The sequence below is a fragment of the Spea bombifrons genome, chromosome 3, assembly GCF_027358695.1.
Source record: "Spea bombifrons isolate aSpeBom1 chromosome 3, aSpeBom1.2.pri, whole genome shotgun sequence".
Taxonomy (NCBI): domain Eukaryota; kingdom Metazoa; phylum Chordata; class Amphibia; order Anura; family Pelobatidae; genus Spea; species Spea bombifrons.
The window spans coordinates 63,312,288-63,336,370 of NC_071089.1; the positions used below are offsets into that span (position 1 = coordinate 63,312,288).

General features: G+C 41.4%; 1 protein-coding gene across 1 annotated transcript; it reads left to right on the plus strand.

Moving 5' to 3' along the window:
• Positions 1–16,018: 16,018 nt before the first annotated feature.
• On the plus strand, positions 16,019–22,229 carry OSTM1 (osteoclastogenesis associated transmembrane protein 1). The gene is made up of 6 exons (XM_053459952.1): positions 16,019–16,460; positions 17,301–17,409; positions 18,303–18,400; positions 19,707–19,841; positions 20,451–20,616; positions 21,409–22,229. The coding sequence occupies exons 1-6, from the start codon at positions 16,101–16,103 to the stop codon at positions 21,462–21,464; spliced, it is 924 nt and encodes a 307-aa protein (XP_053315927.1). The 5' UTR covers positions 16,019–16,100; the 3' UTR covers positions 21,465–22,229.
• The last annotated feature ends 1,854 nt before the right edge of the window (positions 22,230–24,083 follow it).

The window sequence follows — 24,083 nt, forward strand, 5'->3', positions numbered from 1 at the left end:
TTGCTCCAAGTCTCACATCACAGAGGGAGCTTTAATCTAACCTCGTGACCTTTCATACATGTTATCTAATCTGTACCTTACATCTGTATCCGTATTTCATTGGCATGCTAAGTTCCATTGTGTGGGCCATCTGATGCTGTGGGAGACATTTTTTGAATATTATGTAAAATAATGTCCTTGGGGCTAAAAAATACAATGGTAAGACATAGTATTATAGTATTGTGTGAAAAATGAGGACAGAGGCTTGGAAGCAATTATTTCTAAAGGACTTTAAGGTATGCAGTTAGTGTAACAGGAGGTAGAAATGCAAGCAGCATAGCTAGGTAGAAAAGTAGGTGCCACTTTAAAGATCTCTGGTCAGAACTCGTCAGGAGTATTAGTTACAGTTCTGGAGACCACATCTCCAGGATAGAAAAATAATATTTGACGACAGATAAGGACCCATCTAGTCTGCCCATTTATTATATAGATTTTAAGTAAATATAGGGCTTTAGTAAAGGGGGTACTATGTTGTAAAGGAGGGTAACTGTTAGGAGAATATGTCGTATTGTAAAACCATATGGAAATGAATTGGAACTCCTCACTGAGCATGCCGTAGCAGACTGGCAGTAAGTAAATCACCTGTCAGGAGATGTGTTGGCTGAACACATCTCCTGTATAGACAATAGGTGGGGGGCAAATGCAATTAGGGTGATTCTTAAGAACCCCCTGCCAGTAATTTGCAAGAGGAACATATACGTGGATATGATGGCTGGAGTGTCCCTTTAAGCATGGACTGCACAGGAATAAAGCTATTGTGAATATAAAACTAAGGACTAGATGAGTTTTGAGGTTTCTTTCAATTTCTATGTTTCTACGGTTTGTGGAATTTTTAGTTATGTTAATTTCAGCTGTGATATTATAGCATTCAGTCAACAACCATCCCACTTTTCCAATCATTAATTTTACTAGACTAGATAAAGTGTAGGCTGGAGGAAGCTTAAAAATCCAACTTCATATACAGTATCATAGGCTCTGGTTTCGGACATAATCCAAGGTGTTAAAAAGATGCTAACGCTTTACATAGTGTAATGTTTTAAAGGCTTTTACCCCTACAATGCAACAGTATATAAATTAATAGTAATCTGGGTACCACCCAGAACTGTCATAGAAAACGCACTGCAAACTGGTGTTTAGTCATTGTTTTTATGATGACTATGACCCACTCGTTGGAAATATATACATTTTGCACCTTTCTTTACAGTTTTTGAACCTGTGACTGGGCTGTTTCTGACGCAATACATAGGGACACAGCCAGCCCTTTCATGGATTCTGGACCCAGGCAGCACTTCGACAGGGGCGACAATTTGTGGTGTTCCCTATCCTGCCAGCTATCTCTAGAGGCGGACTGGACTGCCCACGACTGGAGGAGCAGGGCCACTGGGCAGATAACTAGCCCAAAATAAAGGGAGCGCGTGGTCTGTTCATATGGTGTCATATCCCGGCGCTCAGCACTGAAGCAGGGTGCACTGCATTGGATCACAGAATATAGGTTTATAAGAAAGGTAAGCGATGGGAAAAAAGAGGAGAGGTGGTAAGGAAAGGGAGAGATAATGAGAAGGAGAAGAAGGAGAGATGGGTACAAAGGAACAAGGTAATGAAAAAGAATATAGAGATAATGAGGGGGAGAGATAGAGAAAGAAGAGACATAAAGAGAAAAGGGAGAGATAATGATAGATGGGAGAAGGGAGAGATAATGAGAAGGGGAGAGATAATGAGAAGGGGGTAAGATAACGAGAAAGATAGGGAGAAAAGGGAGAGATAAAGAGGAGAGATGAGATAAAATAAATACTATTTGTTTTAATTAACAGGAGTTTGGATCCTTGGACCCAGGCAGCACAATGTCTTGGGCCGGTCCTGCAAAGGAAACATATACCTGCCCTATATCTACACAACATGATATAAGTCTTCCTTTCGATCTTTTAGATTCAGCATTGTTCTTGAAAGGCTGCTTGAAGTGATGGAGACATTCTGCTCTCCTAATTAGTGATTTTTGTCCTCTTGTTACAAGGCTCAACATCTCATGCAAATGAACTCTTCAGGGTAGCCACATTTCCCTGCTCCAGAATTAACTGACTCTTATGTTTAATCATACACTGAGCTTCTCTCAGCCCGGCTAGCTTTTTATCTTGATTACTCTAATCAATAAGAAATGATAGAGTCGAATTATAAACTCTATTGGCTTTTAAATGCTACCGACAAACCCTCTAAACGCATGCCTCCTTTCAGTACTATTTATTAAAATGATCTTAAGCTAGCAGAGCAGGCAGAGAGACAAATACAGGCAACCTGTTTACTTCTCTTGTAAACACGAGTGGATTATGTGTTTTGTAGACTTTAAATCCCTGTTTAACCTTTTTGCCACATAAGGCAGGTAAAAGTAGGAAAAATATATACAGTATATATACAGTATATATATATATATATATATATATATAAAATAGTAGATTTTGTTTTACAGAAAATGTTTTATTATCATTATGTATTATATTATTTAATGAAAAAACATGAATTATTAAAAGTTTTAGAGATGATAAAAAGTACAATATTTCAATGCATTTTAGAGTAATATGCAAACATTAGTCTGCAAAAAAATAGAAAAAAATGCTCTATGGAAATGGGGAAGAAATATAAATGCTTAATGAGAATTTATTAAAAATAAATTGATACAAATAAAATAAAAAATGTTTTTACTTTTATTATTTTATTTTTTTTACTATTTGCTCATACATATACGCATGTTACAGGGATGATTACGGGACTAACTTTTTTTTTGACAGCGAGCTACCTCTTCTTAGAAATAAGTAGTTCGATTGTATTATAAATGAGTGTCAAAAGAGGATTAAGAGGTTTCACCTACTTTTGTTTACACCCTGGCAAATCAAAAGGAAAGAGAATCCACTAGATTATGTAGTAGTATTTTGTTTCGTCTTCTGCACCTGCAAACCATTTTATCAGCCAAAAAAATCCCCTTTTCACCAATAATAAAAGATGTTTTTAACTATATATATATATATATATATATATATATATATATATATATTAAACAATATAAATCTATATCTTGCGAATATTGTATAATTCTTTGTACTAAGGTCCATGCATGTGCATAGAACACTGCGTTTTCCAAAGTTCAGAGAAGGGCATTCATTATGTGGAAGTAGAAATGCAGAAGAAGCTGGCAGCATTAATTCTCAATGAGCTTTTGCGGTAAAATCACAGACAATTTCAGCTCTCACTACTACACTTGTTATTAGGAATGATGGCTAAAGCACCAGAATTATTCTGGTCTGTAAGTTATCAAGAGCCCACTAATATCACATTAACACCCATTGACTGCAACTGCGTGATTGAAGGGTTTTTAACAATTAACATAATCAGAAAATGAGCCGAGCTAATTTTATATTCAACTCATTACTTTTTAATCATGTATTTTGTTTTAATTAATATCTATTACTTTGATAATAATGTAAGGGAGATAGTTTGCAGGATACACTATGCTCTTTTTTTTTTTAAATATAGGTGGTTGCCATATAGAAAAAATAATAATAATAAAAATGAATAAGAAATTTCGAACAGCCCAATAGTTTTGTAACCCAGGGGATTATGTATTTACATGTCATCTAGATTGCAATGATTACAGTTTTGGGGGTAAATCTGAAAAAAAGAAAATGACATTTATTATAGGTAATTATGTATAATGAATATATGCAGTTGATTAGAATGTATTCTCCTTTGAATGATACACATAAGATATTTGGATGGGAATCAGTAGAAGTGAAGATGTTGGAGGGATTAGTAGTGTCATATTTAACATTTAACTTTTAGATCACCACTGAGGCACACTAAAGTTAAGATGGTAAATAAATCTTAAGTATAACATTTAAGCACCACACCATGCTGTATCATCACATGACAACCTAAATCAAATAAACACATATAATTAATAATAAAGGATTTTGCCTTATATCGCCCATTTTTTAGGGTTGCTCATGTATGATTTGCTATCCAATCATCCTCTAAAGCTAAAAAATTTTTGATGGAAAGAAGTAATTTACATATAAAAATGGCATTTTAAGCCAGTTTTACTGAAACCAGCTTCCCATTGCTATGCACCTTTTCCCCCCTTTCCCATTGTCAAGGCAACAAAGAGTTAATAGGACCACTGCTTATCCCTGGCTTTTTCAACATACTGTATAATGCATAGTCTTTGTGTTATCTTTGGTGCATAGCGTATAATTATCTACTCAGCTTCTTGAGTTGCAAAATACTTTGCCATCCACCTGTCAGTACAATGCAACTGGTTCATGGAAAAGTTGGCTAAAGTGTTGTAAGAATCCTGTAAATGTCACGGGAACACAAAAGTGCATTCCGTAGGACAATGACGTACCTGTACCAGGTGAGTGATGACTGGGGTTGATTCACTAAGTGGGAGAGCTGTGGGAGAACTTGTGTTTCAAATCCTTGACTTCACTATATGAAGAGTCAACCCCAGGGAGCTTCTGCTTGGCTGGCCCTCGATAATATATAGTTCAGCAAGTGAAAGTCTCCTTACACATTGAATAATGCATTGTACTGGGCTAGCTCAGCCCTTCATACTGAAGAAACTTGCTAGTGTTGGTCTTTCGTAATGAATAGTGAAGCGAGAGAGTTAAATGCACAACTTTCATACAACTCTCCTGGCAACTCTACATTTAGTTATTAAACCCCACTGTAATCCCGTGGGAGTGTACATAGTGCCTCAATAGCTAGGTGTCTACGACAACATACAGCATTATGACTTTACCATAATGAAATTGTCGACCCCTAGTGGCAGAAAGTGGCTACAGCTGTTCCAAGGAAGATTAACACTAGTGTATGTAAAATGCATCATATCAATGCATGTATGTATGTATGTATGTATGTATGCATGTATGATACATAGGAGGAAGCATGACTATGAATATTCTACACCTATAGAATTGTTCTTGTATGCACTTGATTGTGTTAAAACAAACACTTCATGAACCTTTTCCTTTTAGTAAGCAAGTGTCCAGACCTCACAAGGAAATGTATTTTATTATTCCTATAGTTTACTGTCTCTGACAGGCTCACTAAAGGAGAATGCATATTAAAGTACTTTGCGCAAATAAAGGACTTACACTAGGTAGATTTAGCCCTACAGCTGCCCTCCTACTCCTTGGTATGATGATTCTTGTGATTCGCGGTTATGGATAGAGTGCCCCTTTAAGCATGGAAAGTTTTGAATGTTTCTTTACGGTTTTCTGGAGGTAATCCATGATACACTCAATAGATTCTTTGAGCACCAAATACCTCTGTCCATTGTTACTACCCATAACAACTTCATTTTTAAACTGCCTTTTTTTCTCAGTTACTAAATACACTGTATGGACAAAAGTATTGGGACACACCTTTTAATTACTGTATTCCAGTGTTTTATCACCTTGCTCTGAGGGATCATTTTGTGAATATGGTCAAATGTTCGAAGAAATCCAGTCCCATAGCATGGTGCTGAATGTGTGTGTCCACTGGTGCAGTGCTGCTACTGGTGGTCCGGCAGTGCAAAATCGAGTGTGGATGTCTTCTTAAACCTTGAGATGGTGGTGCTGTAGGTAAGATGTGAATCTAGAAGGTGTCGGGGACCTACCCCTTTGGGAACTCCCCCAAATGTTATTTCCAAATTAGAAAAGGCCTCTGAATATAATTTGAACGGTTAGAAAATTGAATTCTTTGCCTAAAAAGTGAAACAAAAATTCTCGACAAAGTGGATGCATAGCATGAGGAAGATGATATAGGTTCGTTTCTTGGGTGGTATTTCTCCACAGCTCTGGAACAGTTCCTACATTCTGTCTTACAGCAAGTTACAGTTTTAATGCAGTTTTATACTCTGATTTGAACAACTCTCCGTATCCTTAGCAGCCAGGTTCGCTTAAGTTTACTCTATTCCAAGTGACCCCTGTTGAGGCACCAAGGCTTCCGGAAAGCCTTTAATCATTTTAATGTCACCGGAAAGTGGATATAACACCAGTCAGCTGCGTTCAGCAGCTTGAGACCAGCTCAAGCTTATAGCCCTTCACTTCCAGTTAATCGTGGGATATAGAAGGAAATTCAGATGATTCTAAAAGTTGGAATATATTTGAAGTGATAATTATTTTTATATGAAATGCAAATTTAATACACTCCATATCTCAAGAAGATTTTTGCAATTCTTAGCATAACATTTGGCTCTCACATCCTAGGCTGTTGTTGTTCGATTGAGGAGACAAATGGAAAGATCCATGCCTTCTACCATACTGCATCATTGATTTAGAATGTCCAGTCAACATTAACGTTTAAAGGAACAACTGTTACCCAAAAGCCTGAAAGAGTGCAATCTGCAGATCGCAAAAATCAGTCTGAGTTGGGAAACAGAAGAAGAATGGCATGCAAGAAAGATAAGTGTAGCAGCAGCATTTCGGACTACATAGGAGAGTGTCATCAGGGCCGGACTGGCCCACCGGGATACCGGGAAATTTCCCGGTGGGCCGGAAGGTCCGTGGGCTGGGCGGCCATGAAGACAGCCGCTGAGCTGCCCCCCAGGCTGCCCGAAATCTAATCAAAGCGGCCGCTGGGGGCTGATGCGGCCGGCCGGCATCAGCACCCAGCAGCCGTGTGCGATGGCCGTCTAGTGATGGGAGCAGTGTGAGGGGTGAAAGCTCCGCCCCCTCGCACTGACCTTTCACCCCTCACGCTGCTCCCATCACTATGCGGCCATCAGATTGCTGGGAATGTAATCTGAACGGCCGAGGCGTGCTGATGCCGCCGGCCGGCTCTGCTTTAATACTTTTTTTTTTTTACTTTATATGGCAAGCCGATCCAGCTTACCATATAAATAAAAAAAAAGTGTTAAAGTAGCTCCGGCCGGCGGCATCAGCACGCACCGGCCGTTTAGATTACATTCCCAGTAGTCTGATGGCTGCATAGTGATGGGAGCAGCGTGAGGTGGAAGCTCCGCCCCCTCGCGCTCAGACTGCTGCAGCACCGGATGTCAGGTCAGTGGCATCCTGTCAGCATAGAGGAGAACAGTGTGCAGCTACCAGGAAGTCAAGAGAAGTAGAAGGTGAGTAAAATAATGTATTTTTTGTACTGTATGTTTTTTGTATTTGTTAAAAACAAAAAAAATCGGCATGTGTGTGTATGTAAGTGTGTCCCCCTATATGCCACTCTGCCTCCAGAAATGCCTTATAACCCCCTATATGCCACTCTGTCCCATAATATGCCTTTTAACCCCCTATATAGGGGTATAAGGCATTTCTGGATGCAGAGTGACATATAGGGGGTCAAAAGGCATATCTGGAGGCAGAGTGGCATAAAGGGGGTTAAAAGGTATATCATGGGGCAGAGGAGCATATAGGAGGGTATAAAGCATATCGGGGAGGCAGAGTGGCATATAGGGGGCATAAGGCTTTTCTGGAGGCAGAGTGCCCCATGATATGCCTTTTAACCCCCTTCATGCCACTCTGCCTCCAGAAATGCCTTATACCCCCTATATGCCACTCTGTCCCATGATATGCCTTTTAACCCCCTATATGGCAGAGTGGCATATAGGGGGTTAGAAGGCATATCATGGGACAGAGTGGCATATATTATTTTTTATTTTATATGGCAAGCTGAATCGGCTTGCCATATAAAGTAAACAAAAATGTCGCATGATATGCCTTTTAACCTCCTATATGGCAGAGTGGCATATAGGGGGTTAGAAGGCATATCATGGGACAGAGTGGCATATAGGAGGGTTGAGGCATATCAGGGAGGCAGAGTGGCATATAGGGGGGTATAAGGCTTTTCTGGAGGCAGAGTGCCCCATGATATGCCTTTTCACCCCCTTTATGCCACTCTGCTTCCAGAAATGCCTTATACCCCCCTATATGCCACTCTGTCCCATGATATGCCTTTTAACCCCCTATATGCCAGAGTTGCATATAGGGGTATAAGGCATTTCTGGATGCAGAGTGACATATAGGGGATCAACGGCATATCTGGAGGCAGAGTGGCATAAAGGGAGTTAAAAGGGATGTCATGGGGCAGAGGGGCATATAGGAGGGTATAAGGCATATTGGGGAGGCAGAGTGGCATATAGGGGGCATAAGGCTTTTCTGTATGCAGAGTGCCCCATGATATGCCTTTTAACCCCCTTTATGCCACTCTGCCTCCAGAAATGCCTTATACCCCCCTATATGCCACTCTGTCCCATGATATGCCTTTTAACCCCCTATATGCCAGAGTTGCATATAGGGGTATAAGGCATTTCTGGATGCAGAGTGACATATAGGGGATCAACGGCATATCTGGAGGCAGAGTGGCATAAAGGGAGTTAAAAGGGATGTCATGGGGCAGAGGGGCATATAGGAGGGTATAAAGCATATTGGGGAGGCAGAGTGGCATATAGGGGGCATAAGGCTTTTCTGTATGCAGAGTGCCCCATGATATGCCTTTTAACCCTCTTTATGCCACTCTGCCTCCAGAAATGCCTTATACCCCCCTATATGCCACTCTGTCCCATGATATGCCTTTTAACTCCCTATATGGCAGAGTGGCATATAGGAGGTTAGAAGGCATATCATGGGACAGAGTGGCATATAGGGTATAAGGCATTTCTGGATGCAGAGTGACATATAGGGGGTCAAAAGGCATATCTGGAGGTGGAGTGGCAAAAAGGGGGTTAAAAGGCATATCACGGGGCAGAGGGGCATATAGGAGGGTTGAGGCATATCAGGGAGGCAGAGTGGCATATGGGGGGTATAAGGCATTTCTGGAGGCAGAGTGACATAGGGAGTAAAAGGCATTTCTGGAGGCAGAGTGGCATATAGGGGATTAAAAGGCATATTATGCGGCAGAGTGGCATAAAGGAGGGTATAAAGCATATCAGGGAGGCAGAGTGGCATATAGGGGGCAAAAGGCTTTTCTGGAGGCAGAGTGCCCCATGATATGCCTTTTAACCCCCTTCATGCCACTCTGCCTCCATGAATGCCTTATGCCCACTATATGCCACTGTCCCATGATATGCCTTTTAACCCCCTATATGGCAGAGTGGCATATAGGGGGTTAGAAGGCATATCATGGGACAGAGTGGCATATAGGGGGTATAAGGCATTTCTGGAGGCAGAGTGGCATATAGGGGGTTAGAAGGCATATCAGGGGGCAGAGTGGCAAGCATGGGGGCAGAGGTGCATAACTCGGGGGTAGGTTGTCAAATGAAAGGAAATAAAAACCAAACATGTCTCAATCATAGCTTTTATTAAATATGGAAAAAAATAGTCTACATGAATTAATAAAAGTTTCTTCCCAGAATATCGTGAAGAATAATGTGATCAGTGTTTTGTTCCACTGAATAAAATGGAACTCTTTCATCTAAAAATGTTCGCAGTAGTAAATGTTTTGATCCCATTATGTGTAATGTATTTCATTTATTAGGGCCTTTTAACACTTTTGCTTTCTGGCATTTTAATACAAATAATGAGATAAAAAGAATGGCGAATAGTGTGACGCGGGTATGTATAAGGGGTGCGTGTGGGTATAAGAGCTTCACCGTGAGATAAACTATATGGGGCTGGTCTCCAAATTTTTCCAGGGCTGCTTTTCAGTCCCAGTCCGGCCCTGAGTGTCATGACAGTGGAATAGTCAAGACGGGACATGATAACAGAATGAGTTTTTGTGGATGTTTTTGAGTTGCAAGCAACAGGATCTGCCAAGGGACTGAATGTGAGGGTTGAAGGAGAGGTTTGAGTTAAGGATGACTCAGGCCGTTATAGTTTTGATTTATAGGGATGAAAATGCAAATTCCAGGGACACTTTGCAGTACAGCTATCAATTACTTTACCAACCTCATTACTCCACACAATCTGACCAACCCACATAATTAGCATCATTTTGGTCCACCTAGTCATTATGGGGCAGATTATATCACCGAGTACCCACCAACACTACCACACATCTTTGGTATGCAGTAGATACATTTGCAGCACAGCATCTAGATTGTGCAGGTGAATGTTATTACCTTTAGGTGGGTTGGGTATCAGTGGTGACACTGGCAGTATAAGTGCAAATATATAGTAAGACCTTGTGCAGAGGTGCTTCAGTCAGAGAGCTGTGTCTACACCAAAGAACAGACATTAGCTCACAAGAATAATTAAATTGGAGAGTGGATATAGGAAAAAAAAAAAAAAAGCTGATAAGAGGAAATAAAAGGTACAGAATGAGATTTTGCCGAATGGAATTAATGAGTGAAATGGGAGCTTAGCTACACAACACAATATTGTAAGATGGCCACATCGGAGATGTGCAGCAAGAGCATAGAGGTCCATCAATTTTATACCTCCCTCGGCCAGTCAGGGGAGATCGGAGGATCTCCCCAACCAGTCCATGGTCCCCACTGCCCACAAAAACGTTGTAAGTAGTTATCTAAAATGCATGTGATCACTGACAGTACACAGTCAAGAGCATCCACCACTTTAAAACCAATTTGTAGTCAACTATAAAGAAGATTACCACATTAAAATTGATATTAATTATTATAAAATAAATATAAATTAAAAAAAAAACATGCCAAAGCGGGAAACTGCATTCGACACAATAAAAAGCAGAAATATCTTAATATATTAATCATTGTTTTTCTACCACTAAAAATAAAATAGTTAACCAATTAAACATAAACATAATAGACTAATAGATTTAAATACATGCAAAGTACAGCCTTAAATCTGTGAAGGATTTCCAAAGTGTCAAATTAACATCCGAAACAGTCAAGCATGACTAACACACACATACACATGCACATTCACACTTACCCTTACACACAGGCATACTGGCTACATACTCTCTCCCCTATCTCATTATCCCTTCCCTTTTTCTTTATCTCTCTTTCTCTTTATCTCTCCTATTATATATTGCTATCACTCTTATTCCCTGCATTCACATTACCTCACCCTTTACGTCTCATCTCTCTGCTTTCTCGATATTTATTCCCTTTCTCTCTATCTCTCTCCTTTACATTTTTTTCTCCTCCTCATTTCTCTTTATCTACCCTTTTCTCCCCATCTCTAATTTTTCTTCCTCAACTTTTTCCTTCTTCAATCCTGTGATGGGAGTTCAAAATCTTCTTCTTCAGATCTCTACTTCAGTACTCCTTTCCAGTGCATGCAGCTTCAGTGTTGATTTCCTGGATATGACATCATATCCTGCCACTCACACAGTGCTATGGAGCACTGAAGCAGAGGTCCGAAGGGACAGACCTCGTGCTGAACACTGAAAGTACCAGGACAAGCTCCCGAATCCCAGGGCTGTCCCAGGCATGGATGATCTGGCAACCCTGTATTATTCGACTGATGCTGTATATATTAGACTTGGGCACCAGGGGGCTCTTCGTGTTCGTCTTCGTGCTCGTCTTCGACAAAAAAAAAACTTCGTATTCCGCGAATATTCGCCTGGTCCTGTCTTCTCTTCGGGCGAATATTCGCGGACATTCTTCGTGCTCGGGTTTTCTTCGTTTTCCCCGGTTAAGGGGTTAAAACGGGGTTAAAGCCGCTCTGGCGCCAGGAGTTTAAATGTCCGTATGAGCAACTCTATTGGTCGTCAGCAGGGGGCTCGTCTGCCATTGGTTGATGGCAGACGAGCCCCCTGCTGGCGACCAATAGGGTCGCTCGTACAGACTGTTTTACTCCTGGTGCCGTAATTGTTCGGCAGATCCCGCTGGTCTCCCTGTTCTATCATTTTTTAACTGATAGAACAGGGAGACCAGCGGGATCTGCTGGGTAAGTTGCAGCATTGGGATTTTAAAAGTCTGCACGAGCGACTCTGTTGGTCGCTCGTGCAGACTTTTAAAACCCCAATGCTACAACTTACCCGGCACATCCCACTGGTCTCCCTCCCTGTTCAATGAATTAAATGTCCGTACGAGCGACCAATAAAGTCGCTCGTACGGACATTTAACTCTGTACAGGGAAAGAGACCAGTGGCATCGGCAGGGTAAGTTGCAGCATTGAGGTTTTAAAACCCCAATGCTGCAACTTGCCCTGCCGATGCCACTGGTCTTTAACTAATTGAACAGGGAGGGAGACCGATGCCACTGGTCTCCCTCCCTGTTCAATTAGTGCGGGGTTAAATGTCCGTACGAGCGACCAATAAAGTCGCTCGTACGGACATTTAAATCTGTACAGGGAGGGAGACCAGTGGCATCGGCAGGGTAAGTTGCAGCATTGGGGTTTTAAAACCCCAATGCTGCAACTTGCCCTGCCGATGCCACTGGTCTTTAACTAATTGAACAGGGAGGGAGACCGATGCCACTGGTCTCCCTCCCTGTTCAATTAGTTAGTCCGTGCGGGGTTAAATGTCCGTACGAGCGACCAATAAAGTCGCTCGTACGGACATTTAAATCTGTACAGGGAGGGAGACCAGTGGCATCGGCAGGGTAAGTTGCAGCATTGGGGTTTTAAAACCCCAATGCTGCAACTTGCCCTGCCGATGCCACTGGTCTTTAACTAATTGAACAGGGAGGGAGACCGATGCCACTGGTCTCCCTCCCTGTTCAATTAGTTAGTCTGTGCCGGGTTAAATGTCCGTACGAGCGACCATTAAAGTCGCTCGTACGGACATTTAACTAATTGAACAGGGAGGGAGACCAGTGGCATCGGCACTGCCGATGCCACTGGTCTCCCTCCCTGTTCAATTAGTTAGGGGTTAACTTTTTTTTAAAGGGTTAAGGGGCCGTGCAAGTGAGCCTATTGGTCGCTTGCACGGCCCTTTAACCTATGGATTTCCGCTCCCGTTAACCCCTTCGATGCTGCATTAGATAACGCAGCATCGAAGGGGTTAACGGGAGCGGAAATCCATAGGTTCACTGTCAGGGGCTACAAAGACCGTGCGAGTGAGCCTATTGGTCACCTGCAGGGTCTTTCTCTGGCATCAACCAATTGGTTGATGCCAGAGGAGGTCCCTGTAGGCGACCAATAGGCTCATTCACACTGCCCTGTAACCCGTGACGGCGAACCTGCGGATTTCCACTTCCGGGAACTGCCGCGAAGCCGCGAAGACAAGACAAGGTAAGATGAAGGGGGGGAATGGTAGACGAAGACGAAGACAATCACGAAGATCTTCGTGGTGTGTGTCTTCGTCTTCGCCTACGTTTTACCGCCGCCGTCTTCTCTTCGGCGTGTCTTCGGAACGAACACGAAAACGCACTCTTCGTGTTCGTTTCCATGTTCGCCCGAAGACGAATGCACAAGTCTAGTATATATTTAATGTACTAGTGTCTACTCAAGTGTTTTCAACTTGTTCTATAACCATAACAGTTTAAACTCAAGTCAATTTAACTTGTTCTTGAACCATAACAGAACAGGATTTAAAGTTATACAGTCTTAAGAAATCTGTAGCCCTAAGGAAGAATGAAGATATGTTTCCTTCCCATAACATTCTATGTATTGCATGAGCACATAGATCGCATAACACATAAAATAATCAGATCTTGTATTGTTGGTTAATGGCTATCACAGGATAAATATTTCTTTGCATTCTTTGTTAGATGAAGCAGTAATTGGCCCTATTAGAGTTATCCAGGTGCACGGCTATGATGATCCAGATCCCTAGTAAATGGGATTTGACCTAACATAGCTATTAAAATGTTCTAAACCTGGTGTAATGAATGACCTTAATTGAAGTGTGCAAAGGCAGTGATTTGTGCATTGAGTTAAACTGCATTTGACTGAATGAGGCTTGACAAGACTGCAGGTGTGCTGTGTTATTCATAATGCCAACAGGAGTTCTGCTATGCGTTATTACATGTGCAAAGGCCATAACTTAATCCCATATTTTAGCTTAGCACTTAATATGCTTTATTAGATCATATGCAGCCTTATAAAGGGAATTCTACTGATTTTATTGAGATGCTTATGAATGAAAATATGCCTACAAGAATGTCTGTGTGAGAGGTGGTCCTTGTCCAACTTAGAAAGGTGTGCTATAAAGATGTCCACAGCAGCCTTCAATGTCGGTTGACAACCAAGTTTTTTTTTACACGTTACCTGGCAAGGACTACATTTTTAGTACATCAACATCTTACCATGTAACCCAGTTATACGTTTGTGTGTGTTCTTCCACATTCATTAAACTATAGGTGATTAGTCGAGGTGTACCTGTATGCTACTTAGGGAAAGTCCTACTGTGCGACCATGTCAACGCAAAAGAAGTACTGAAACGCTAACGTTTGGGAGGAATTAGAGCCAGGTTACTCAATTATACTTGTTCAGTTTTACCAAGCTGGGCCAAGCCGAACATAGGGCTCCATCTCAGCTGGACACTAAACAACAGTGGCCAAGTGGGGAGCCAAGACTTCACAATAATCAAAATGACAGTTTTCATATGATCCTAGTGAGTCCCATATTGCTCATGCACAACTCTCTGAGTTGAACCTGAAAATAGGAATTGTCCCGACGAAGCAGATGCTGTCCTGGTGGTGGTTTGGATGTCCCGTTTGGAAGAAAACATCCCGCCGCTTGCCACCAATGTGACGGGACCGACCCGTTAACAGTAGATAAAGCTGCAGATGTTAGCTGTCAAAAACAACTCCTATGATGCTCAGCCAGCCAGGTGTCCACCATGACTAGGCATCGTGGGAGTTGTAATTCACAAATAACACCTGTCACACCATCTGCTGTTAACTACAGTTCACATGAGGCTCAGCCAGACATAATGCTTCCATGATGCTGGCTGAGCATCATGGAAAATGGAGTCAACAGTAAAGCTGCAGATGCTAGCTGTGAACTACAATTCCCATGATTCTCAGCCAGCCAAGTGTTCACCATAATGCTGACTGAGCATTATTGGAAGAGTAGTCAAAAAATGCTAATGTTAGCCTCCCCACATATATACATGTGCACTGCCCTTACACACATATATACACATACACTGCGCTTATGCACAGCTGCCTTTACACACACATATACACATACACTGCCCTTACACAACAGACCTTGTGTTCCCTTAATTTTGGACCAGTTGGAGGGAGATCCGTGACCCACAACTGCCGATTTTCCAGACATGTCCCGAAATCCCGGGACTGTCCAGGGAAAATCGGGACATTTGGCAAGTATGCACAGACTGCACAGAGCCCCGATTTTAACCTCTTTTGGCTGAATGGGCACAAATTCCCAAAGACACACACTCCAAAATCTTCTGGAAAGTCTTTCCAGAAGAGTGGAGGCTATTATAGCAACAAAGGGGGGCAATTCCATATTTTCCAAAATGGGATGTCCGACTAAGACAAACCGATGCATTAGGTAAAGAGGGCCCTGCTCGCAAGCTTATGCAATTACATATCCCGCAACCTACCCCTGGATGCCTCATATATCTTGTGAAATTATGAAAAACATAAAAATAAATTTAGTGCATACATTTTATGTGCCAGACATTCATAATTAAAGCCAAATTCACGGCATCCTTGCAGACATCCAAGCAGTCAAGTTAGCCTTTTTATTTTTTTACTAAACTTTATTTTAGGCTTTGGAATCTATGTGCACATTGAAAATCAATAGTTACATCGAACACGCAGCAAAGATAAAGAGGAACACCCTATCAGTGACTTTCATACGTGTGATCGACCGGTCGTGAGGGGGTTAAGCCAGCATTAGCCCCGCCCCCTCTGCTCTGTACACGGAAGTGCTTGTTCAGAGCTGCGTGCCGCTGATGTACGGCTGGGAGCCGGAGTGCTGATTTCCGTGTCTTGTACAGTCCCTTTGCTGCGACATTTTTGTATTATTGTGGTGTTTCCGCTCTTGTGTTTTGTACTGCTTAGTACGGATGAAGCCTAGTGTGGTTATGTTTGCTGTGAGGTTGTCGTTAGGGTTAAAACGCACTTAAGCACAGTAAGCGTGTATGGTGGAATCGTTCTATCACTTATAGGTGTATATCATCATAGAAGTTGTGTTGGGGCAATTGTGTTACTGCAGTGTGTTGTAGGTTGTGGTGTATTGGAAGCCTGTTTGTGCTGTTTTCATTATTGTGGTTTTTTTTTTTACAGCGCTGGTTAAAGTATGCCCCCCTGCGCCGTGCATCCTGTGCACTCCCTGCTTTTTTGTTATTTACTAAGTTGCGCGTGTTTAGCTACGAGCTGGTATACGCATAATGTTGACGGAGCAGCCAGTTCTGACTTGTTATCTCAGTCACTTTGGGCAGAAGAGCTGTCGCTCTCCCTGCTACCGTCTTACTACTCGGCTAGAAGTTTCTCTGATGGTCCAGAGGTCTGTTCCCATCTTCTCATTGAGTTTGCGAACAGCAGTGCTGCGCTCAGCGAGTGTTTGGTAAAAAACGCGAGGCCGGTACGGCTTTGCCAGAAGTGCCGCCACGAATACGTTCAGCTGAGAGCCGTAATGGATAACATAACGCAAAAACAGGTGTGTAGCAATCTGTCCTGTTTATTGTATAAAAACATAGAACTTGACGCCCATTATTCCTGATGTGGAGTCTCTGACCTTAATCAGTCCTTGGTCTTGTCTTAGATTCAAGAAAGCTTTATGCCTATCCCATGCATGTTTACATTTCCTCACTGTATTAGCATCTACCACTTCTGATGGGAGGCTGTTCCATTTATCCCTCAATTCAACTCTTCAACCGAGATCTTCTTTCCTTCTCATTCCCCTGCAAACGTCGTACAGAGTTCTGTCCTCGTACCGTTTTTAGGGAATGAGGAAGGTGACCCATGCTTCCTGTAATGCAATATTTCTATGCGTCGCATGATTTTCTTTCTTGAAATAGGGAAGGATTGTTTCACGTCCTATATCGGAAAATCCAAACCTCGATGGCATTCGGCCCGTTTGTGGTGATCTGCTTTGTATACTTCTTCAGATGCCACAATTGTACTAAATCCTTTTTTAAAAATGAAATATATATAGATGTAAAGGTAGGTAAATTAATGTGATCCAAAAGACTTAGCAGCGACATATTTTAATTGACAATTATCATGTTATTTTGTGTTGGAACACAGTAACAATTGTTCAATCACAAGGGAAGTTAAAGTCATGTGACACAAGAAATGAGTATGTATGAGTCTAATGAGTTTAAGCAGATTATCTCATGTCTCTCCACTTCATGAGGAAGTGTTTATTTATAGTTGTCGGGATATTGGATCAAAATAATACATTGATTCCTGGATAGCTATCCATAGCTGAAAAGAAGTCTCTTGCCCTACGGTTTCTGTTTGTCTTTGCTTACTTGTGTCTTTATTTAACCTACAGAATAACACAGACATCTGTGCACAGCTTCTCCTACAGTCTGACCGGGTCCATGTGCTTGTGATTCTCAATGAGTTCTTTCAAAATACATGGGAAGATTCCAAGTGCGACGGTAGGTATTTTTCATGTCCTGCGTTAAAGGGACTCTCCAGCCATCATATGCCCTGTAATGTACCGTATTGCCCCACCCCCTTGATTTACCAATCCATCCCCAGACACCCTGATGTCTTGCGGGGGCAGCCGGTGGACGTCTGTGCGATGCGCGTAGACTACCTCTACTGCTGCTCGCCACTTCCGCCGGGCCTTCTATGCTGGCAGCAGCGGAAGTTGTCTGCGCCTATCACACAGACGTTCACCAGTTGCCAGAGAGAAGGATACAGGTCTCCTGCAGCTCTGCTGGGGATCCTCCTCTCTGGCAGCCGGTGAACGGCTGCGCAATGCGCTCAGAAAACCTCCGCTGCTGATGGCCAGTACTTCCACTGGGGCTTCTATGGTGAAGCACCGGCAGCAGTGGGGGTTGTCTGCATCGCACAGACACCCACCGACTGCCAGAGAGGAGGATCTAGGTCAGTACCCCCTCGGCGCCCCTCTCTCCTCTGCGGCAAGTCTCCCTGCTCTGTCTCGGTGCCGGCTTGTAATGCTGAGTGCTGGAAGAGTGCTGAAAGGTAAGTACAAGAAGGGGGGAGGGAAGGGTAGATAAGGGGGGGGGCATTTTAAAGTTCGCCCCATGCGGCATTTTGCCTTGGGCCGGCCCTGTCTAGGTCCCCTGCAGCGCTGCGGGAGATCTGGATCCTAACCCTGCTGTTTGGCTGCAGCAGGGCTAAATGAAAAAGAAAAAAGAACACCTGTCGGGCGATACGAATTGCTCATCCCTGCGCTAAACTCTAATGGCCTATAATCGGGCAAATGCGGTATATGATAGCTGTGTGGTCCCTATAAATTCCAGTGGTGTTACTTTAATTTATTTTTTGTAACAAAGTGCATTTGTTTGAATTGTCTTTCCAGATTGCCTGGAGAACAACAGCACACAGATAAAGAACAGCACAACAGAATTTATGCAGTTATACGATAAGCTGAACAATTGCTTTAACAATAGTATGAAGGTACTTTGTAATTTTCCTATTGCAGCATGTGTGAAAAAAATGTAAAGTAAGAATGCTTTCAAAAATACAGGTTAATAGTTTTTTTTATCATTTAAAAAAATAAAAAGTGAGTGAACAGAAGAAAAACCTTTAATCAAATCAATATTTGGTGTGACCACATTTTTCCCTTCAAAACAGCGCATCAGTTCTTTTAGGTACACTTGCACACAATTGTACAGACATCTAGTTCTTCTATGGATTTAGGCAGTCTCAGTTGCTTCTCTCTCTTCCTTCATGTAATCCCAGACACACTCTACAGAAGAACATTTGGGGCCAGTCATTCTTGTACAGCTGTCTAGTCCTTCTGCTACAGCCAAGGATTTCTAACTTTGGCCTTGTATCGCCACAAATCTTCCAACCAGATTTCTCCGGACGGTAGATGGGTCTACCAGGGTCCAGCTGTTGTCTGCAAATGCTAAGCGTATGGCACTGCAGGATATATTATGAAGGGAAATATGAAAAATGTTTCCTTGGCCGACCGCTGCATCTACGGCCCTCAGCGTTGTCCGTTTCTTCAAGATCTTTGACAGAACATCTGGAAACCCCTGTCTACCTTGAAATCTCTGCCTGGGAGAGACCTTGCTGATCCAGTAGAACTACCATGTGTCTTTTAGCTGTGATCAATCTTGCCATGATGTATGACTTTTGACATTAGTACTTGTTTATTATAATTGTTTAATTATACACCTAACTATATGCCTACAAAATCTCTAACTGTGTGCAAGTGTACCTAGACTAATCGATGGTGTTTTCAAGGCAAAGGGTGGTCACACCAAATATTGATTTGATTCAGATATTTATTTTCTTAGCTCAATTTGCATTTTGTTACTTTATATATAAACACACACATACTTTATGGTCTTTTAAATCCTCTGTACTGCATAGTATTTCCAGGAGAAACAAACGACCATCCCTTTTGCCTCTGCCCAACAAAGGGGGTGGGGGGGGAAATCAGTGGGCTTATCGTAGTTGTGGCCTGTTAATTGGAAAAACACTAGGTGCAAGCAAACATGCATTCAGTGTGCTTGTATATGTGACTGCTTATCTGCCATATGCGTGTGAGAGCATAATTTTTGATCAAGAAACTGGACAGCGATGCAAAGTACATTTACATCACTGATCTCCATGAGAAAATAAACATTAACATGATATGGGACTTTTTGCTGGCAATTTTACATGTAAATACGTGTCCCATTTTGCAGTGCCCTTTAGTAAGTAAATTGTTATTGTTTTACCAAGGGGATGTAACATGATTGTTCCTTTTCAGAAGCCAGAGTTCCAGAAACTGGAGGGCAACTACTCGAGAGTGTGTCAGAACTGCAATGTGAGCTACAGAAGTCTCAATGCTCTCTATAGCAAGCTGGAGCTGTCAAAAGCCCTGTGCATTGATTTGGAAGATGCTGTAAGTTTATGTATTGGAAGAACAGGTTAAAGAGGGGTAATGGTGTTTAAAGCCAACCAAAGCTCAGGGGCTAAGCTTCCATGAAAATCTGTGTTGTCACACAGAGAAATCTTGCAAGAGTGCATGAAAAGTAACAAGCAGAGGACAGACGGAGATCATCAAATGGGTGGAAAGACCAGGTCAGAGTATATTAAGGCATAAGTGAGGCCATGGGGAACTCTGGAAGTGAGTGTAAAGATTTTGAATTGAATCTTGAAGCTTTCAGGCAACCAGTGAAGATATTGGCAGAGGGCGATGATTGCACTATTGATGTTGAGAGAATATAAGAAATTCTGTTTTGAAGTGAATTGTGCAGACATACAATTAGAAACAGAGGCAAGGCAGTTAGTATCGCAATCAAAAAAGAAAGGAAGGAAGGTCGTAGACATACAGGTGGTACTCTAAGCCAAAGGATCATAATAGTTTGCCAAGGGAGGAAGTGTACAGTAAGAACAGAAGGTGTATGTAATGTACTCAATATTGTTTTCCCGCTTTGTCCATGTTACTGTAACATAGATTTTAAGCATGCCAAAAAACCCAAAGCAATAGACATAACTTTTGTTGTTCTAGATGAACAGTACACGCACACTTTGGAGCAGAGTTTTCAACTGTACTGTACCCTGCACTGACACCGTGCCAGTCATAGCTGTGTCCGTGTTCATATTTTTCCTGCCAGTTGTATTCTATCTCAGCAGCTACCTTCACTCTGAACAAAAGAAGCTAAAACTTGTGTTACGTAAGTAACTGCTACAAAATATTGTCTTTTTAAAATTTATTTTATCAAATAAGCTCTTGTGAAAATATATGGTATTGCATGTGTTTTCATTATACTAATATATATATATATTTAAAAATATAAATTATTTGGGCAGTTCAGGCTTACTCTTTGGTATGCTGTTTAGGGAGTGTTACAAATAAACTGCACCCTGTCCTTAGAAATAATGCTGATGCACAGACTGCATGATATGTTAATGGCATGGGTTACTGGTATAAAAAAAACTAAGAAAAAAAGCAACTTTGTACCTTTTCCCCTTTTTTCCAAATATTTATATAGTGTGAACTTGTGATATCAGGACTCGTGCAGGAAGATTTTGCCAGAAATTCTTAAAAGATTTGGCACAAGTGGAAAATGAAATTATTTACATCTCTTTGTGTAGCTCTAAATAGATTAATAAAGTAGCTAAGATAATTAACAACCCTCCCAAGTGCAGAAAATGGTCAGATGATTTTAACAGGAGCACTTTCCTGCCACTTGTAGTAGCCAATCAATGGTGGAAAAAGACCACCCCAGAGGGGGCATTGTGCTGCAGCTTCTCCTAAATGTAAAGGTCTTTTAACAGGTTGATTGTATATTAACATACTTTACAGGGCAAGTTAATAAGCATTCTTTGTTAGTGGGCCGGCATGGGCCACTAGCAGGCAAATAAGAAAAACCCTTGAAAATAATGCTGTCTGCAGAATGGATTATTTGATGTATGCACATATTTGCTGAGAAGTGCACTCAATGAATATCTTTATCTTTTTCCAGCCAAGAGATTATTACCAAATGCAAACATAGCGAACATACAAGATCATAGTAACTGATCAGCGATACTGTGAAGAAACAAGTGTTTGCACTGGATGCTCTGCTGTGCATGAAGGAGACATATTTTAATGGAGGAAGGCACAGCCTGATTATACAACTTGTTTGCCGTCCTCATCTTGAGGACGTTTACCTTGCGTTGGGTCTTATTTTTATCACTAAATGGCTGTGTCTGGTTGTACATTGTTTTTAACAGCTTTTCCTGTATTCAATAGTGTCTAACACTTTGTATATGAACACCAAGTATGCGTTTGCTAAAGTGTCTGTAAATTATAAAGAATATTTCTCTGTTTTTGAGCAAATGGCAACATATATGCTTGTAGACCAGGATTTTTTTTTAAACTTTTGTAGATGTGCCTCTCTTCTGCAGGTTTGAATAACAAATATTAATGAAATTGTTCCATTCGTTATTTGAATGAGATACACTGGGATCGAAAGACTTTGAGCAGTGAAAACTAAGTGTTCTATGCTTTGGGAGTTTTTAGTATTCTGAGACAAATGTCTGTAGTTCTTTTTCGCACAGCATATCCGCAGTAAAAAAAAAAACAGCAGTAAAAGGCCCCAAGGGACAAGTTATCTCTGTTCCCCTCCTAGTCTAGTAGAAAGGAACAGAGGATACCACTAGTGGCACAGATTACTAATTTTCCAGTCCTTGGTTGCACTGATGGCTGGTTGTAAATGTCTTGTGGCCATGGCCACAGGACCCGGGCACTTATGGAATAATTTAGGTGGCAGGCAGATAGATACTGATCCTTAAGTTCCCCAAACATTGCAGGCTTTCCAATTTCTTTGTACACAAGAGGCTTTTAAAGTGGCACAGGTCTGAAAGGTAGACAGTGATGGAGTCACCTGTGAGGGGATCCTAAAAATATTGTTGGATGTAGCTGGGAAAAGGTGAGGAGACACGGTGATTGGGTGTCCTAGTTGAGACAGGTAGCAAAGTTAGCCAAGCACTTGGCCGTCATTGCTCTGCAGACAATATATATTTTGCTCGGTCTATCTGTACAATGTCCAATTGTCAGCTTCAACCCAATCAAATGTTTTTTATTTCATAATCAACTGTCCTTTCTAATGGTCAATGAATGGGTATAATAGTACCATTTTACTTGACACTTGATGTTTGAACTGCAGAAAAGAAAATCTGTATGGCTTGCTGGTCGTGCCTTGGTGATCATCGCAAACAGCGACTGAATGTTCGGAATTGGAGGTTATTGTTTTGACATTCATTGTGCTCCAATTTCAACTCATTTGGATTAGTTCAGCTGCCGCCTGCCATGCAGACTCTGAAAGCATTACCTTGATTTGGTGAATCATATGATTGAGAGCTTTTCAAAGCAATCTTTCATTTATGCTAATAAAAGCTGGTTTATATCTGCCAAGTTACAGAATGACAGCTTTGATACAGTAATCAGTGGCTTTTTGAGCACATTCATGCTAAGTAGGTCTGAAAGTCATTACTCCAGGATAGGGCAGTTAAGCGCTTTACAGGGGAATCAGCTTTCATTTGCTTTCCCGGGTTTGTAGCCAATTAAAATAACCCCCCCCACACACAACTTTTAACTTTTTTTTTTTACCAGATTGCTACTTTGATAGGAAATTCAGCTATTTGTGCCACTTCCGTTATATTCAAGTCCCACTGTCATGTGGCTTGTGAAATTTTAGGATTTCTCATTCACACACCACATTAACAGGAAACCTAAATGGTGATGTGCATGACTTGAGCTTAGCTTCCATTAATGATTTACAATGGCATGTCCAATACATTTAAACTATGCAGCAGTGTCCATCACGAAGGTTTCCATGAATAGTCTCTTTCTAGCTACACCCAGATGATTTTTGTATATCAGCATAGTGATGACCCTTTGATCTTGGTTTAACGTAATATAGTTTCTTGTTATTGTGATAAAATGTAACTTTTTAAACTCTTATGGAATTCTTAGGTCAGGCTGTGAGCTGCTCCAGCATCAGCTGATTCAGAGTCAGATTAACAATGAGTTTTCCCTTACAATGTTCTCACTGCTCTCCAGTTAGAGATGTGTGTATTCTAGGGACGTCTTTATTCTACCCTTGTTGCACAGTGATACAACACTTATATGTCACAAGCTTTGTTGCCACGTGTAATGGGCATCACACAATGTAGTGAAGGTGGAACGGTAGTCCAATTTATATAACAACTTTCCACTGACAAGGAACACCCAATGGAAATCTATACAACTTCTTTCCATTTGGGAAGTCCTGATTTTAGACGCACATTGTGATATGCTGGAATACAGGGATAAATAATGAAGCTGTTTTTAAAAACCTCCCACTTACGCTCACAAGTAACTAACTCAATGTAGGAATTTGATAGCTGGTAGAGAATGTGTTGGCCATTTCATCTCGTTTATCAGCACTGGTTGATATCTTTGGACTTTTGACCTGCTTTATACTCAGGGTTTTAGCTGCTACAAATGTTTAGTTTGTATACTGTTTCACCCTTGTTCAAATAAAGATTATTTGCTATATATTGCTTATTTTGTAATATTTGAAAAATAAAAATGAATATTGTAGTCTTTTTATGCATTCTATTTTTAATGATATTATGTTTTTACCTTTTTTTTTTTATCTCTCCACTGACATTT